An 18815-nucleotide genomic window follows, 5' to 3' on the forward strand; every position below is an offset into this window, starting at 1 on the left:
CAACAAATACTTTCAGGAGGGACCCCTTCAACCCATAACAGTGTTTGTGTTCCAAACTGTTGAGTTTTCTGTCACTCTCTATGGGTTCATTGACATGTGACTTTGGGGCTGACAAGTAGCATGTGGTGGGTTTCTGGAGAGCACAAGTGACCCCTTTTCTCTACCCTGGAGTGCACAAATCACATCACAACGGACTCCAAATCAAAGTTGTTAAATTTCCAAACCTTTAATCCCAAATCAGGCCACAGTGAGGTCAGACCCAGAGATTCTCTCCTCCCCCATTCCCCTGTTTCCCTGGAGGAAGTCTCTCCCACAAGCAAATACATCCAAATCTGTGGAACAAATAGATCCAACTCCCTCCCAAGACCCCCTGACCTCACCTCCCCCCACTCCCTAGTTACCCCATCAGGTCCCCACCAGCCTTCCCTGGGGATCCTCGTTTGCAAAAATCCTCTCCCCATCCCACTCCTAAGCAACCCAAATTCAGCCCCCGAGAAAAACATATTTACAGAGAAAAAAAGATGAGGGCGTGAGGGGCAGTTCTGTGCAAACAGCATGGGCCCCTAGAGCAGGGAGAACACAGTTTCTCTAGGACATGGGACAAAAGATTCTGAGGGGCACAATGGAGAAAGGCAAAGGGTTTGGGAGTTGCTTAGAGAAAGCACAACGGTGACCCTAGGTGGCCCTGTGCCCCCACTTGGGACAGATGGAGCCCCAGGGCCAGGGAGGCAGGGTGAGCAGGAAAAAGAAGCCACTCCCCAGGATCAGGACCAAGCCGGCCCCCACGCCACAGCCCAGAGACCAGGAGTATTCATAGGTCAGGGCCGGGGACGGGGGAGGCTCAGGGCTAACTCTCTGCAGCAAGGCTTGCACGGAATGGCGGAACACCTCCAGGCTGACCAGAAGCAGCAGGCCTGTGGGGAGAGGAGAACAGATGTGGCCCTCAGGCCCCTGGGGTCCCCAAAGGAGGTCTGAGCCTCTCCCCCAGTATACCCCATCACATGCTTACTCAGACAAGAAACCTGGGGGACCCCCTAGTGATAGGAACAGAGTAAAGGGACAAAGTAGGTGATTACATAGTTAATCCCACTAGGGGACTGTAAGTAAAGAAAAAAAGCATGGGAGACCCCTGTAAGTTAATGATCGCTCAAGAAAGCAGGTTCGCTTAACCACAAAACCAAGCAGGCTCGCTTAGCAACACAACCATGCAACAGAAGCCTGAGACATGCCCCCAGACAATGAAACAATGGTGAAATAAGACCCACATCCTGCCCAGAGAGGCTTGATTCCTAAGGTAACACTCCTCTGCACACATTAGAAACAAAAATATAAGGAAAAGTTGACATTATGCTGAAAGCTGAGATGATTCATCATACTCTAGTATATGTTACCACCTTTTTGCTCATTTCCATTGGACCATGACAGTCCCAGTTTGACCACGTAGGGACAAGAAAACCCTCCCGCCTGACTTGGAGGCGGAGCTGAGGATGGAAGCTTGACGTCTACTCAAGAATGAGGAAGGAGGTGGTCTTCTCCCCCTCCCCACTCTCCTTTGATTATAAAACTGTAGCCCACTACATTCTCGGCGTGGCACCCTCTAGCTCACCCGCTTGTAAGGCGCACGAGCATCTTATTCTAATAAATCACTTCTTATCTATCACTTGGCCTCTCGCCGAATTCTTTCTGTGCTGAGACATAAAGAACCGGAGCTCCTCGGAGACCCCCGAGATGCATTTCTGCAGTTTCACTAGCACCTCCTCAACAACTGCTTATTAAGCACCTACCCTATAGCAGGCACAATTTTAGACGCTGGAGAGAAAGAAAGAACAAGACACAAATTCATAGAGACAGAAAGTAGAAGGTGGGTGCGGGGGGTGGGGAAGAGCAATGGGGAGTTGGTGTTTCATGGGGGCGGAGTTTTAATTGGTGAAGATGCAAAAGTTCTGGCGATGGATGGTGGTGACGGCTGCACAACTGCGTGAATGGACTTAACGCCACAGACGTGGACACTTAAAAATGGTTCAAATGGTAAGTTTTATGTTAATGTGTCTTTCACCACTTAAGAAAAGAACAAAGCAAACCAAGGAATCAAGAATCGCAAAAGTCAAATTAAGACTCCATTCAGACTTGAGTAAAGAGTGATGATGGAATCTGAGTTGAAACCATAGAAGCAGAGAGCAGAATGGTGGCTGCCGGGGACTGAGCGGAGGGGGAAAATGGGGAGGTGCTGGTCAAAGGGCACAAACTTCCAGCCTGAAGAGGAATAAATTCTGGAGATCTAACGTACAGCATGGTGACTATAGTTAATAATACTGTGTCCATAAAATTTGCTAAGAGAGTAGATCTTAAATGTTCTCACTGCAAAAAACAAGTTACTATGTGAGGTGATGAATGTGTTAACTTGTTTGATTGTGTTGATCACCTCATGATGTATATCAAAATATATCAAGTTGTAGGGGACTTCCCGAGCGGTCTAGTGATTCGGACTCAGCACTTTCACTGCCGTGGCCCAGGTTCAATCCCTGGTCAGGGAACTGAGATCCTGCAAGCTGTATACCTTATATACAATTGTGTATACACACATATATATACATATATGTGTGTGCACATATATACACACACACACAATTTATACTTGTCAATCATAGCCCAATAAAGTTGAAAAGAAAAGAGAGTGATGGTGGATTACAAAATGAAAAGAAAATCAGTCATGTCATGCAATTTGATTGAAGAAAAAAAAAGGAACAAGACAGACCAAAGAACCCTAACATGACAGAACCTATGTTCTACTTGGAGGAGACAAATGGTACACAAATAAACCAAGGCTGGCAAAACTCAAATGTCTCCAGTAGACAATGAGAAAGTCCAAACAAGCGAGCAGGCAGGTGCGGTGGGGACCATGACAAAGCACAGCCCAAACCCGGCTCCAGCCAACTGCAGCCCGTCAGCAACGGCGGCTTCGTAGACCAGATCTTCTGAGTTTTCAAGAACAGCTAGCATTTTTTTAAACGATTATGATTTTTACGGGAATCCACCCAACCTTTAAATATTGGCTCAGAGAAATCTGTAGACGCTGCCCGCCAAACAAAGGACATTTATGGGCCGTCGCTGGCCTGCGGGCGACCAGGTTGTAACTGCCAAAGTAAACATGTGAGAAGACGGGATAATTTCAGACAGTGATGCACGCTAGGAAGGAGATAAAAACAGAGTGGTGGGAAGGGCCGTGACATCCAGGGGTGGGGCTGGGGCTTTACATGGTGTCATCAGAAAAGCCATTGGAGCTGAGACCCAAATGGACGAAAAGAAGCCAGCCATGCACAAAACAGCAATGGCTATTCTGGGCAGAAGGGATGGCTGGTGCAAAGGCTTTGCGGTAGGGTGGAGTAGAGTGTGTTAGCGGGGAAAAAAAGAAAAGTCAGTGCAGCGGAGCAAAGAGGATGGGGGAGGGGAGGGGGGTGGTGGGCAGCGGAAGTACAGAGGTGGGCGGAGTAAGATCACGTAGGACCCTCCAATGGTCATGCATGGCTCGTGCATCCTGGCTGCCTCCCCTCTCAGACCCCAGAGTCTGACTTCAACTTTGATCTCTGACCTTCCTTCCTCCCTACACTCCCAGTTTCCCCATGGTTTTGTTTTTTAACTTTTTTTAAAAAATTAATTTATTTCATTTTATTTATTTTTTATTTTTGGCTGTGTTGGGTCTTCGTTGTTGCGTGCGGGCTTTCTCTAGTTGCAGTGAGCCGGGGCTATCTTCGTTACAGTGCGCGGGCTTCTCATTGTGGTGGCTTCTCTTGTTGCGGAGCACGGGCTCTAGGCGTGCAGGCTTCGGTAGTTGTGGCACCCGGGCTTCAGTAGTTGTGGCTTGCAGGCTCAGTAGTTGTGGCTTGCAGGCTTAGTTGCTCTGAGGCATGTAGGATCTTCCCGGACCAGGGATTGAACCTGTGTCCCCTGCACTGGCAGGCGGATTCTTAACCACTGTGCCACCGGGGAAGCCCTCCCCCATGGTTTTAAGTCAGGGGCCTGGAGAATACAGCCTGGAGTCTGCGTAACATGGCTCAGTGGTCCCTTTGTGATCCTTTCTTGACCTCATGCAGGTCAGCATCAGAGCACTGGAGGTGGAAAAGCATCTGTACGAGGGAGCGACACCATCCAGTCCCCTTCATTCCACTGCTGATTCATGCATTCTCTCATTCAGTCAATAGATCTTAATTGAACTCTCATTATAAAATATATATAAAATACAAGAACAAAACTAGGGACTTCCCTGGCGGTCCAGTGGTTAAGACTCCGTGCTCCCAATGCAGGGGGCACGGGTTCGATCCCTGATCGGGGAACTAAGATCCTGCATGCCTCATAGCACGATCCAGAAAAAAAAAAAACCTAATGAAGGGGCTGTCCTCCTGGAAATTCACCCCAAAAGGGGAGATGGACAAAAATCAGGTGAATGTATTGATGTGGGTTGAACTGCATCCCCACAAAAGTTCACACATTGGGGTCCTGATCCCCAGGGCCTTGGAATACGACTATATTTGGAGTTAGGGTCTTTAAAGAGGTAATTCACTTAAAATGAGGTCACTAGGGTGGGCCCTGATCCAGTATGTCCGGTGCCCTTATAGGAAGAGGAGATTAGGACACAGACAAGCATGGGGAAGGACCACGTGAGGACACTGGGAGAAGACAGCCATCTACATGCCCAGGAGATTGGCCTCAGAAGGAACCGAACCTGCTGACATGTTGATCTCAGACTTCCAGCCTCCAGAACTGTGAGAAACTACATTTCTGGTGTGTAAGGCACCCTGTCTGCGGTACTTTGTTATGGCAGCCCTAGCAAACAAAGGCACACATACATGCATAATTTCAGGTAGTGATCAATCTACGAAGAAAAATAAGGCAAGGTAGGGACACAGCAGGGAAGGGGGTTACTTTAGACAAGGTGGCCAACAATGGTCTTTCTGAGGTGGTGACATATGATCAGCGGCTGACATGATCTGCAGAAATGAGACATGGCAAGAGCTGGCGGAAGAGCATTCCAGGCTGAGGGGACAGCAGTGCAGAATGCTCTGAGGAGGGAATGAACTTGGAGGGTCTGAGAACAGCAAAGAGGTTGATATGGACAGAACAGGGAGAACAAATGGTAAGAGGTGAAGTCTCATGTAGGAGCCAGACCACATCAGGAGCCAGACCACATAAGACCCCGGAGGCCCGTTATTCTAGTGGTAGAAATTCATCCGTGGCTTTCGATCTAGGTAGGAACCACAATACGATTTATGGTTTTAAAATGTCACTAACTCCAGGGCTTCCCTGGTGGCGCAGTGGCTGAGAGTCCGCCTGCCGATGCAGGGGACGCGGGTTCGTGACCTGGTCTGGGAAGATCCCACATGCCGCGGAGCGGCTGGGCCCGTGAGCCATGGCCGCTGAGCCTGCGCGTCCAGAGCCTGTGCTCCGCAACGGGAGAGGCCGCAACAGTGAGAGGTCCGTGTACCGCAAAAAAAAAAAAAAAAAAAGTCACTAACTCCAAAACAAGAGGCAGGTAGGATTTGACCATGGGCTGTAGTTTGTGGAGCTCTGGCCTTGACACACTAGCTTTGCAACAAGAATCTAACCAAATGCTCCCACATCTCACCTCTTCCACTAGACCTTATGAATGGGTATTATTATTATTATCCCCACTTTACAGATGGGAAAATTGAAGCCTAGAAAAGAGCCATGTGGGTTTGAGCCCAGACAGGTCTACTCCAGGACTCTTCTCTTAGGCACATCACTTTACCTTCTCCCTGATCGAACCTGACTTCTCTCGAATGACCTAGAAGGGCCCACGTGACCTGGCCCCTGCCTGTTTCTTCAGCCTCCTCTCAAGCTGCCCTTCCCATCCTACAGCAGTATGGAGTAGGACTTCTTTCAGGACTTTACTTTTGTTTTATTTTTATTTTTTGGCGGTACCGCGTGGCACGCGGGATCTTAGTCACCCGGAGCAGGGACTGAACCCGAGCCTCCTGCAGGGGAAGTGCGGCGGCCTAACCACTGGAGCGCCAGGGAAGTCCCATTCAGGACTTTAAATGCACCAAATTTGTTCAAGCCTGGAGACCTTTGTGCTGCTTGGAATAACTGTCTGCTTACCCCTCCCTGAGCCCACCTTACACATCCTCATTCTCTACAGAATTCCTTACTTGAATTACACTTCTTCTGAGAAGGCTTCCCTGACCACCACCAGTCAAGTCTCTGTTGGGTCTCCCTGTTATACATTTTCGTTAGACTCTTTACTTTTCATTTATAGCACTTACCACAATTGGTAATTGTTAACATATATTAATTCATAGGAGCATTATTTATTTGCCTAATTTCTATCTCCTCCCTGGGCTGGAATTTGGGACTCCAACCCAGATCTGTTGATTCCCTGTTGATTTCTTGGTTTGTCTTTTAAACCAGTATCCTCCTTACTGTCCATGCTCCAGCCTCACTGGCGTTCTTTCAGGACTCGAAATCCACCGAGCTCTTTCTAGCTTGGTTACCCATACTTGGATGTTTTAAGTGTCATCTCCTCAGAGAGCCTTTCTCTAATTCTGCTTTAAATGAAGTGCCCTCGTTACGCATCTTCACAGAACTCTACTTTTCCTTCATAGCACTTCCTGCAGTTCGTAATTGTGGGATGATTCGTATCATTTCTGTGTCCTTAACCAGATGATAATCTCGTTAAGGGCAGACACCTTTCTAATGAATAAATGAAAGACAGGGAATGACTGAATTTCCCCCTTCGTTTAGGAAGCTCTCTAAGGCACAAAACAATAATAAGAATGTGATTACTAATAATTTCTATGCGAGTGTGCTCTTGAACATTCATATCTCCCTGCCTCCTTTATTTTTGTTTTCGTTTTGGCCGCGCGGAGCTTGTAGGATCTTAGTTCCCCAGCCGGGGACTGAACCCATGCCCTCTGCATTGAACCCATGCCCTCTGCAGTGAAAACGCAGAGTCCTGACCACTGGACCACCAGGGACCTCCCTTGACTCATCTTGCACCGAGCCCCTACCTCATCTGTTAACTAAGGTTACCATGTACCTTTGCGCAAACTTTGCCCTGCCCTATGCTCTGATCTCCATTCTGTTCATTCGTCTTCCTTTAAACTTGCCAAGTCTTTCACAGACTACATATATGCTATTCCATCACCACTATTGCCATATCAAGGGCATCACCATCATTACCACCACCACAACAAACATCACCAACATGGCCACCACTACCGTCAACTCCACAGTCTGACTGGATAATTTCTGTTCCTCCTTCGATGGTCAGCTTAAATATCACTTTCTCAGGACGTTTCTCTGACAAGCCCCCCCACCCCAGTGTGTACCCCTTATATGCTTTATCGTAACTCTCATCACAATTATAGTTGGATCATTATATGTGTAATTGTTGGTTACTGTCTACCTCTGTCAGAATCTAGGCTCTATGAGGGCAGACACAGTGTCTGTCTTATTAATCTTATGTCTCCAGCCCTTAGCTCAGTGTCTGGAACATAGTAGGTGCTCAGTAGATACACGAAAGATAAATAAATGAAGCTTATATAGTTTATAACTTATCTATCCACCTTAGAAAACATTTGATCCAATGAGGGCTACATTTCACAAGATGCAGAATTCTTTTGGACCCCCAACTCCAAAAATGCGACAGTTCTTGCAGACTCCAGGTCCAAATCTAAAAGAGTGTTTGGAGAACCTTCAATTCCCAGCCAACAACGGCGCTTGGACCATCCTCATATTCGAGCCTACTATAGGTCTTGTGCTTCCCAGCATGCAATGGTACTTAAGAGACCTTCCTCAACCTGACAGCATACAACAGTGCATGGGGACCTCCCTCAACGTCCCAGCTGGCAACAGCACTTGGGGACCCTAGATTCCAATCTAAAGAAGTCTTTGGAGACTCCCCAGTTCCCAGTCAACAACAGAACTTAGAACTCTCCCATCTTTGAGACTTCTATAGCCTTTGAGCTTCCGCCAATTCCCAGCACACAACAGTGCTTGGAGACCCAACCTCCCAGCCTACAACGGGGCTTGGAGACTTCCCTCGACCTCCCAGCATGCAACAGTGCTTGGAAACCCAACTTCCCAGCATGCAACAGTGCTTGGAGACCTGACCTCCCAACATGCATTGGTGTTTGGAGACCCGACCTCCCAGCATGCAATGTTCTCAGTCTGCAGGCTCTCAACCCTCACCTGAGAGGCCAAAGCAGATGGCTGCAACCCGGAGCAGGAACTCTGCCCCTTTGCTGAGCACCATGATGACACAGAGGCACCCCAGGGCCATGACTGCCATGCCTAGCACTGCTATCACCGCAGCTGCCATATTTACCTCTGTGAGGAGGGGAAGGGGAAGTAGAGAATACAGGATGTAGGGAGTGGAGAGAACTCCCATATAGGGACCCAGAAGATCCAGGACTAGAGAAGAATTTTCAAGTAGAAGATCATCCAGTTCAATGTTTTACTTATACTGTTGAAGGAAGAACTAAGATTCAGAAAGGGTCAGTTAATTGCTTAAGGTCACAGAGCAAAGAAAGGACACAGCCAGGATTAGAAGGAGATGGGAACTACCAAGTATTACTTACGATCTGGTCACCATTTGTTTTCCGGTGAGGAAACTGAGGCAGTGGGGTGTGTGGGAGACAACAGAGAAGGTGGTACATTACAGCGGAACGATCCAAGTCAGAACTCTCCCCAGCTACTTCCTGGCTGGAAGATTCTGATAGAGTCACTGAACCTCTCTGAACCTCAGTTTCCTCCTCCGGAAAATCAAGATCAAAATCTCTACGTGACTGCTGTGAGGATTAGAAATCACATATGTAATGTCCCCAGTGCACCACCGGGCACACAGCACTTGTTCCATATGTGTGCCCTGTGATTATTTTGCTATCCTAGGGGAGCACAGCGACTTGCCCAAGCTCGCTTAGCACCAAGGTAAGAAAGAAAGGAGTACAGAGGGTAAGCAGGTCCTCCATGAAGAGTCCTCCACTGTTTATGAAGGACCTACTATGTGCCAGGCACCATACTGCATGTTTTAGCTGCATCATTTCATTAAGTCCTTACAAAGACCAGATAAGGTTCATGACATACCACAGTTCTTTTACTAGTGGGGATATTGACATACTGACCGCAATTCCTTTACTGGTGGGGATACTGACATACTGGGGTGATGGAGAGACTGTGGTTAGAGTAGAAAGGGTAAAGCCTTAAAAGTTTTATTGTCCAGAATGGTAGACACTAGCCACGGAGGGTCTTTTAATTTTAAATGGATTTAAATTGAACAAAATTTAAAACTCAGTGTCTTAGTTGCACCGGCCACATGTGGCCAGTGGCTACCATACGGGTCAGTGCAGATACAGAACATTCCCAATCTCATGGAATATTTTATTGAAGAGCACTGCTTTACATTTGGAATTATTTGGGTTCGAATCCTGCCTCTGCCTCTGCCACTTCCTGGGGAAATAAATTAAACCATTTATGGACTTGTGTTTTCTCATCTGGAAGATTAAGATAGAGCCCCTGCCCTGCAGGGTCATGGCAAGGACTGGAACTCTTATAAATGAAACACCCAGCGCTGTGTTTAGCATGTGGGAGATGCACACTTGTGAGATGCTAACGTACTATCCACAGAGAGGGGCTGGGACTTGCCCAAAGCAACACGGCATGTGGCAAAAGCAGAGCTGAGGGGGGAATGTTGGACACAGGGCTCTGGAGAACCGCCTCTCTCCAAAGATGAGACCTCGCCAGGATTTAGGAGCTTGTGCCCATCCTGCGGCAAAGCAGAGAAGAGTACAATGCTATCAAGAAGCCCCCTGGGATTAACGGATACAAACTACTATACATGAAATAGATAAGCAACAAGGACTTACTGTATAGCGCAGGGAATTATAATCAATACCTTTTAATAAACTATAAGGGAATATCATCTGAAAAACATAACTGAATCACTTTGCTGTACACCTGAAACTAACACAATATTGGAAATAACTATACTTCAATTTACAAAAAAGAAAAAGAAAGAAAAGGAATCCTTTAGCGTGGTCAGCATATCCCCTCCACCGGGCAAAAAGTTCTTACCTTTCTTTGTGGTTCTCTGGAAGATGTGAGCATCCTCTCCCGTGGTGAAGAATTTAAAATAAGTGCAGTTTGCTTCTGTGGCAGCAGGAGAGAGAAAAAGAGAGGTAATGACATGGAGGTCCCTAGTGTAAGCTCAGGGCTGGACATTTAACATAGCTCACAATAACCTAGAAATATGAAATTAACATCCCTGATAGAGAGAACTCATGCTCAGAGAAGTGAAACCACCTGCTATCACAGGAGCTGGGATTCCAATCCAGAGCTTTGAGGTCCAGATCTGCGGCCTTGAGTGGGCTACTGACCTCTCTGAGCTTCCAATTCTTCCTGTATAAAGTGAGTGAATAGTCTGTTTCCTGGCTCTGTCATATGAGTTTGTGTAGGGTCCAGTGAGAATAGAAATGAATGGGCTTCCCTGGTGGCGCAGTGGTTGAGAGTCCGCCTGCCGAGGCAGGGGACACGGGTTCGTGTCCTGGTCCGGGAGGATCCCACAGGCCACGGAGCGGCTGGGCCCATGGCCGCTGAGCCTGCGCGTCCGGAACCTGTGCTCCGCGACGGGAGAGGCCACAGCAGTGAGAGGCCCGCGTACCGCAAAATTAAAAAAAAAGAAAGAAATGGATAATCACTTTATTTAACAAAGCACCCCAAGATCCAGGCAGAAGACTCAGAAGAGATTTTTTTTTTTTTTTTTTTTTTTTTGGTACGCAGGCCTCTCACTGCTGTGGCCTCTCCCGTCACGGAGCACAGGCTCCGAACGCGCAGGCTCAGCAGCCACGGCTCACGGGCCCAGCCGCTCCGCGGCATGTGGGATCTTCCCGGACCGGGGCACGAACCCGTGTTCCCTGCATCGGCAGGCGGACTCCCAACCACTGCGCCACCAGGGGAGCCCTCAGAAGAGATTCTTATCTCAGAAAGGATTCACGTCTAGACTACACAAAGAACTCTTCCAGATCAGCAAGAAAAGAGAGATAACCCAACTGAAAACTGGGCAAAGGATATGAATAGTCAATTCATAGAAGAGGAAGCGTGGATTACTCACAAGTACATGAAGAGATGCTCCACCTCAGCAGGGATCACAGAAATGCAACTTACATCAGCAGGACATGGCACTTCAGATCAGTTAGATGGGCAAATATTCAAAGGATAATATCAAGCATTGGAAGGATAAGAGGAAACAGCTGGGGGTGTAAATGGGTACTAGCCTTTTTGGAAAGCACTCTGACATACTTTATGAAGTGAAAGATGTTTATCCCTATAACCCAACAGTTTCACTTCTGGGTATACATTCAGAAAAAAACCACGTGCAGGAACATATATGGGTTGCATCATGTTCATTGCTACACTGTTTATAATAATAGGGAGGCGGGGGGACGTCCCTGGGGGTCCAGTGGTTAGGACCCTGCGCTTCCACTGCAGTGGGCTTGGGCTCGATCCCTGGTCCGGGAACTAAGATCCCAAATGCCACACGGCACAGCTAAAAAGAAATAAACAAATGAACAGGGAGTTGGAATCAACCTAGGTGCCCATCGCTATTGGAATAGACAAGTAAATGTGATGGGCAAGTCTCTGCAGCACCTAGTAGCCACAAACTAGACTGACAGAAAGATCTGAGAAACAGTGTTGAGGAAAAACATCAAAAATAGGAAAAAATCTATAGCACGATATCATTTATGGAAATTAAAATACATACATATATTAAAAACACTATTTTTCTAAGTTAAAATACATACCCATGGATGCATATCAAATGCATTAAAGAGATGAGTTAGGAAAGAATGGAAAAAAGAATAAGAATGTAAAATAAAGCACATGAAGGATCTTGCAAAGGCTGGGAATGATTTTGTGGCATAAACTGAAAAGGATGATTCATCCAAATTTGTGTACTTGAAGTTCAAGAAAGCCCACGCTAAAAAAAAAAAAAGAAAAAGGTGCTTTCTAAATTGCATTTTAAGACCAGAACTTCCACAGAATTCACCTACTCCAACTTTCTCATTCCACAGATGGGGAAACTGAGGAGAGAACAGAGGGAAAGGGAGGAGAGAGGTCGAGAATAAGAGGGGTATTAAGAAATAGGAGACAGGTCAGGTGGTCTGGGGAAGTGGAAAGGAACTTTCCGAATTGAAGGGGGATGCTGAGGGATAAGGGATAAACTCCAGAGACAGGTGAGGTGGTGTGGGACACTCCACCTGGTACTGTCAAGGAAAGAAAAGGGCATGAGATGTCCTGGCAGGAGCAGTGGGAAATGTGAGTCCTGACCCCGCAGCAGCGAAAAGTAAAGGATGCTTTGTGCAGCAGAACAAACGGCAAGGACGCTATCTGCCACAAGTCGGTGGGGGGAAAGCGGGCTTCCTCTACAAGGGAAATGGGAAGTCTCAACTAGAGAATAAGAAGGTGTGATACATCTTTCTGAGAGACTATGGGGTGTCTGGCATCCCATTTTGGCTACTAATGATTTAGGGCATCTTGTCTCTGACCCCAGAGGATATGGCATATCCCATTTGGAAAAGAGTAGGATATGGGTCACCCCCCTTTGGGATGTCCTTTGATGGGCCATGGGATGTGTGGGATATTTCTGAAATCTTGCAATTTGGGAGATGTCCTCTGAAGGGTCAGGATTGTGGGATGATGGTGATGGTCCTTTAAGGAGACTGAAGCTCTTTCTGACCATTAGGGAGACATCAAGGGATGTGAGGGACCCCATATTATGCAGCCAGGTGGGGCGGGACAGCCCCCCCCCCCCAGTGCAGTGAGAACCTTTGCGACATATTTATGGACTAGTGAGATACAATACAGTGTCGCTGTTAAGAACAGAGATGACCAGGAACCCTCCTACACTGTTGGTGGGAATGTAAATTGGTGCAGCCACTACGAAGAACAGTATGGAGGTTCCTTAAAAAACTAAAAATAGAACTACCATATGACCCAGTAATCCCACTCCTGGGCATATATCCAGAGAAAACCATAATTCAAAAAGATACATGCACCCCAATGTTCATTGCAGCACTGTTCACAATCGTCAGGACATGGAAGCAACCTAAATGTCTGTCAACAGAGGAATGGATAAAGAAGATGTGGTACATATATACAGTGGAATATTACTCAGCCATAAAAAAGAACAAAATAATGCCATTTGCAGCAACATGGATGGACCTAGAGACTGCCATACTGAGTGAATAAGTCAAACACAGAAAGACAAATATCATATGATATAGCTTATATGTGGAATCTAAAAAAAGGGTACAAATGAACTTATTTACAAAACAGAAGTAGAGTCACAGATGTAGAAAAAAACCTTATGGTAACCAGGGGATAAGGGGGGTAGGGATAAACTGGGATATACACACTACTATATATAAGACAAATAAATAATAAGAACCTACTGTATAGCACAGGGAACTCTACTCAATACTCTGTAATAGCCTATATGGGAAAAGAATCTAAAAAAAGTGGATATATGTATATGTATAACTGATTCACTTTGCTGTACAGCAGAAACTAACACAACATTGTAAATCAACTATACTCCAATACATTTTTTAAAATTTTTTAAAATTTAAAAGAAAAAGAAAGAACAGAGATGACCAGCGTTCAAACCCCATGTGACTAGCCTGGGTGCATAGACTGTGACATTTGTATTTCTTGCTCCTCATTTTGGGGACGATAATAACTACTCATAGGGTTGCTATGAGGATTGATGAGTTCATGCAAGTGAAATACTTAGAACAGAGCCGGGCACTACCTTAGCATCTAATATTTTTTATTGCCAGAGTATCCCACTTGTCAAAAAATTGGGGAACTTCCTGCTTGAGGCTCTGAGGGGTGCAAATTAGCCGGTCTGCGCGCTGACTGGGTGGTACCTCAGATAACAAGGGTGCTTCGCATCCCACTTTGCTATCAAAGGCTTGGAACATCCTTATTTGGACCCTAGGGATGTAACAGATCACATCTGGAAAAGTGAAGGAGGAGGGAAATCCCATCTGGAGCCCAGAGGGATAGATCTTCTTTGAGGGGTACTGAGATTATAGGACATCCTTTGGAGAGGAAAGAGTGTTGCAGATGCCATACGGGTGACCAAGCATGCGACATCCTAAATGGGCTCTGAGGGGTGTCAGATAGTTTCCTTGGGTCAGTAGAGGTGGAGTGAGATCCCATTCCTGTCCCCTAGGCATATAGGATGTCTCTCTGGTATAAGTTTAGGGCATGGCGTGGCCTGTCTGGGAGAGTGAGAGGTATGGGATAGCTCTCTGGCATGGGTAGGGGTGAAACAGCCACTCTGTAGGGAAGTGAGGGGTGTCGGGGTGCCTGGAAGAGAAAATGAGAAGGGCTGGAGTGTCCAGTTGGGGAATTTGAGGTGAAATGGGTAGGAAAGGAAGCAGATTTTCCAGGAAGCACAAGGTCTGCCCTGGGATGTTGGGAGGTCTTTGGTGAGAGCTGTTTGGTGGAATCGGCAGGAGGGAACAGCATACTCTGGGGTGGGCGTCAAGGTGGTCTTTCTCCCCAGGGCCCACAGGATGAGGGTGCAGGCTGTCTCAGGGGCGCGAGCGTTTCTGGGAGACAAAGGCTGTCTGAGGGCACCAGCTGCGTCCAGAGTCATCGGCTGGGTCTGGGGGCACAGGCTGTGTGCAGAGGCATAAGGCTTCTCTAGGAACATGGGCTTGCTGGGGGTACAGGTTGGTCTGGGGACACAGAAATGTCTGGGATCACACGCTGTGCTGGGAGCATAGGAGCTCTGGAGGTCACAGGGCAGTTTGAGGACACTGGCTGGTCTAGGAGCACAGACGGGTTTGGGGAAACAGGCTGCTCTGGGGGCAGAGGCTGGTCTAGAGCTACAGACTGGCCTGGGGGTGCAGGCTAGTTTGGGGGTACAGACTCCCTCTCTGCACAGTTTGTGCCTGGGGCAGAGGCTGTCCCCGGAGCACAGGTTGATGTGGGTAGGGGCGCATCTGAGGGTGCAAGCTCTCTCTCCTCGGGGCTCGGGCACGGGTTTCTCAGACACGGGATACAAGCCCTGCGCGGGGGCGGCGGCCTCTCACCTCCGGGCAGCTCCGCTGGGCCGCAGGTGTCTCTGCCGGCGGGCACGTCCGCCTGCCACAGTCGTTTGGTGCACATCTTCCAGAGCCCCAGGTGGGCAGCATCACAGACGGCACTGCCGTTGTCCCTGTAGGTGTTGAGTTCCACCCAGAACTCGGTGCCCACGGCCAGCACTGCCAGCGTGGCACCCACGGAGGTCAGCAGCAGCGCCAGCTTAATCTTCCCCTCGTGCTCAGGGGTCATCTTGGCCTTGCGCGCCCCGTGAGCTCGCCGCCGGCGGTCCTCCTCGTGCATGAAGAAGTTGGACCACATCATCATCCTCGTCGCGGGCGATAGGGCCCAGGTGCGAAAGAGGCAGAGCTGAGGAGGGCTCCTGAGGGGTGGGAGTGGGGACGGAAGCGCCTGGGGTCTTGAAGCAGGTGAGGGGCTCAGTTTCCACTGGTCTGTGAAATGGGAAGATCTGAATCCTCCCTAGAACCTCAAATGAGGAAATCGAGGTCACTTCTGGGACCTAGATCCTCTGCTGGGAACCCTCTGAGGTTCAGAGAAGAGCCTGGGGTACCTACAGAAGCTCAGCAAAGAAGATGAGACTAGAGATGAAGCTAGGTTCCCCCAGCCTCACGGCTAGAACCTGGGCACCCAGGAGGGGGGCCTGAGAGCTCCAGAAGCAGGAGAGCTGAGTGTCAGCTGAAGCTCTGAGGGGCTGCTCTGGGGTCCCCACTGGAGGGAATCACCAAAGGGAAGCTGTGTTTCCTTGGGGGGAGGGAATCCGAGCTTCCCACTAGGGCTCAAAGTTTGGGATACACAGGAAGGGGAGCTGAGGTCCTCTCTGTGTTTGAGAGGAGATGCTTCCTGGCTTCTTTGGGGCTCAGAGTCTGGTGAAGGAGAAGTTGGGTCCGCCCTGGGGTTCAGAAGAGGAAAAATTGGGGTGCAGGGAGTTCAGAAGGGGAGGTCAGAATTACTTTGGAGTCTCAGAGAGGCAGTAGGATTCCCCCAACTTTCACAGGGGGGACCAGCAGAGAGTCCTGGCTGGGGTTCAGAGACAGGAGGCTGGGGACCTGCTGGAATTCAGGAAGAGGGGAGGGGGGTCTCCCTGGCCATTCAGAGAAAAGACCAGAGAAGGTCTGCCCTAGGGGCTGAGAGAAAGGGGCTGAGGGACACCCCCAAGGCTCAGGAGGGGGACCTGGGGTCCCTGCTGGGGCTCAGATGAAGGTGCTGTGGTCCGCAATGCGGCTCAGGAAATGGGGACCAAGTCCCCTCACGCGGCTCAAAGGACAACTGGGACCCGGAAGGGACTCGGTGTCCCTTTGGGATCACTCGGCTCCCCTCCCCCGGGCTCCCAGGGCCGGCCGGGTCGGGACGGCTCCAGGCTCAGCTCCAGGCCAGGCGCCTCCCTCAGGCCTCCCACCCCCGTCTCCTGGGTAGGGACCCCTCTCGCTCTCCTGCCTCTGCGCGGCGCCGACCCCAGCTCCGCGATGCCTCCGAGCCGTCGGTTCTGCACGCCACTGCCCGCTCCGCCCGCCGGCCCGGCAGCTCCGCTCACTCCCAGCCTCGCCCCCATCCGCCCACCCCCTTCACCATCGCCGGCTATTTCGGGCTCGACCCGTAAATAACACCCGCACCTGTTGCCGCCGCCTGTTGCCATAGGGATCCCGGGTATTTTAAGGGAACGAGGGGCAGGGAGAAGGACGTCTGCCCTGGGAGGAGGGGCTGGGGGCCAGGTCCTGACCCGCTGGAGACCGAAAGGACTTTTACTTCCTTAAGGGGCAAGGGCGGGAGCTGAGGGTCCCATCTCCCAGCTGGCAGGAGAGGGGGCAGGGCAGGGAACCAGGAGTTTTGGTCCGGAGCAGGCCTGGCTGGGAACCCGAACTGCTCGGTCCAGGGGAAGAGGGGCGGGGAGGCAGGACTCCTGGGTATGAGGGAGGAGAAAGCTGGGGCCGGGGGTCTTGGGTCCCTGAAAGAGAAGAAACTGGGGACTTTAACTCGTGAGACGGGAGGGAGGGGGCTGGAGGCCTGGACCCCTGGGTTTGAGGGGGGAGGGGCTGGGGGCCTGGACCCCTAGTCTGAGGAGGAGAAGACTGGGGCCCAAATCCCTTGCATCTTGAAGGATGGTAAGGGAGAGTCCCGGGCTGGGGTCCTCAGCTCCCCAGGAGGTGGAAAGGGCAGGCCTCAGGGAGAAGCTGGTGTTAGGGGCGTGGGAACCAGAGCCATAGTCCTCTTCATCGAGTTTATTAGACGGGGCACCCCCGGGGGACCTTCCATGCAGTTTCAGCTCCCCCAGGGACAGGGACGGGGACAGCCGTGTGGAAGGGCAGCAGGGCCTGATCTTTACCCCTTCACTCCCTCCCGCAGCCCCTCTGCGATGGCCCAGGGGGGACCCACCTTTCACCAACTCCTTTGCCCATGGTTGACGGCTCCAGCCGGCCCGGTGCCTCCTAACCTTCTCTGTCCACCGGGCGCCCTGTGCTGCTTCCGTTGGAGCGTGCATGGCCCTGGGATGTGATTGCGATTGTGTACAGCTGTGTCTGGCTCTCCCATAAGCCTCTGGCAGGGCTCGGGTGCAAGAGAACCCCATCTCATTGGCCTCGGCACCACCCAGCCCAAAATGTTACACAGGAGGCCTTAGGAAGCGTGTATGGGTGATCTGCATGAATGAACGAATGAGCAAATGGATGGACGGATGAAGGGAGATGGTGACACACAGACGTCCCCTCCCGAGCTAGGGAAGGGCCCCCCTTCAGAGCACACCTCCCTCTGCATTCCGATTGGCCGCGCTGCCTGTCTTCAGATCTGAGTTCCCAGCTCTGAGATTGCAAGGCCTGGTGCCTGGAAGGCCTCAGGGACTGTTTCTTAAATGAATGAGTGAAACCTGTTCTTTCCCTCACCTCACCGGGTATTCCCAGGCCTGGCAGGACTCAGAGGGGAATCGGAGAAAGTGCCTGGTGCTGGCAGCAACATGAGATGGGAGTTGGGCTGGGTGACATCCACCAGCGGCTCCATTCTGAGAAATCAGACACCTTCCTGCAGCGCCTCTGCCCTGCCTCCTGGATCCATCTTCCCCTCCCGGCCCTGGGCCTCCCCATCCTTCTCAACCTTGCCTGTGGTAATGGCTGTCTCCTTTCGGGAGTTATTTTTCTTTCTTCCATCTCCCTGTCTGCCAGCCTTCCTTTCTCTCCTTTCACAGAAACGGTATGAACTTTCTTTGGTGGGAAAGTTCTTGTCACTTTCATACCAGAAGGATGGCTTGGCCTCGCTTTCCCTCCGCCTCCCCTCCCACAATCTCTGCCTTCCACTCACTCAGGCAAAACTCCAGTCCCTACCACTGCACGGCGATGACCTCGAGTCAGGGTCATGTTATCTTTGCTCCACGGATCCTTTTCTGGGTCTCAGCACTGGTCTCTGCCTACTTCATGGTCACTCCTTGCCCCCTTAACTACATCTTCTTCCCCGCCCCCCACCATGCAGATGGCCCCGAGTCTCTGGCCGGGTTCTTTCTCTGTCATCCACACTCATCTCCTAGGTCACCTCATCCAGTCCTGAGGCTTTAAACACGCTGTCTCCTATATGCGGACATTTCCAAAACTTATATTTCCAAGCATGACCTCTCCCCCAAGCTCCAGTCTCACATATCCAACTGGCTACCTGATACCCCAGCTTGGATTTCTCACAGGCCTCTCTTAACTTGTCATGGCCCGAGGAGG

At 50.0% G+C, this 18815-nt stretch overlaps 1 protein-coding gene across 1 annotated transcript; it reads right to left on the reverse strand.

The window, feature by feature from the left end:
* Positions 1-226: 226 nt before the first annotated feature.
* Positions 227-17536, reverse strand: CACNG6 (calcium voltage-gated channel auxiliary subunit gamma 6). Its single transcript, XM_082677278.1, has 5 exons — positions 17497-17536; positions 15117-15557; positions 10087-10161; positions 8206-8343; positions 227-914 (listed from the first exon to the last, which is right to left on the reverse strand). Exons 2-5 carry the CDS (start codon positions 15430-15432, stop codon positions 676-678), a joined length of 768 nt encoding a protein of 255 aa, XP_082533404.1. The 5' UTR covers positions 15433-15557; positions 17497-17536; the 3' UTR covers positions 227-675.
* Between the last annotated feature and the right edge of the window lie 1279 nt (positions 17537-18815).

Source organism: Grampus griseus (genome assembly GCF_964374135.1).
Source record: "Grampus griseus genome assembly, chromosome: 19".
NCBI lineage: Eukaryota > Metazoa > Chordata > Mammalia > Artiodactyla > Delphinidae > Grampus > Grampus griseus.

What these genes read in the sequence shown, in the direction of transcription:
- CACNG6 (XM_082677278.1), bottom strand. Translation starts at nt 15,432, where the DNA reads ATGATGATGTGGTCCAACTTCTTCATGCACGAGGAGGACCGCCGGCGG. An exon ending in CCCAGCGGAGCTGCCCGGAG is followed by an intron (nt 10,162 to 15,116) that starts GTGAGAGGCCGC and finishes CTGCTGCCACAG; the next exon opens with AAGCAAACTGCACTTATTTT. An exon ending in CCAGAGAACCACAAAGAAAG is followed by an intron (nt 8,344 to 10,086) that starts GTAAGAACTTTT and finishes CCCTCCTCACAG; the next exon opens with AGGTAAATATGGCAGCTGCG.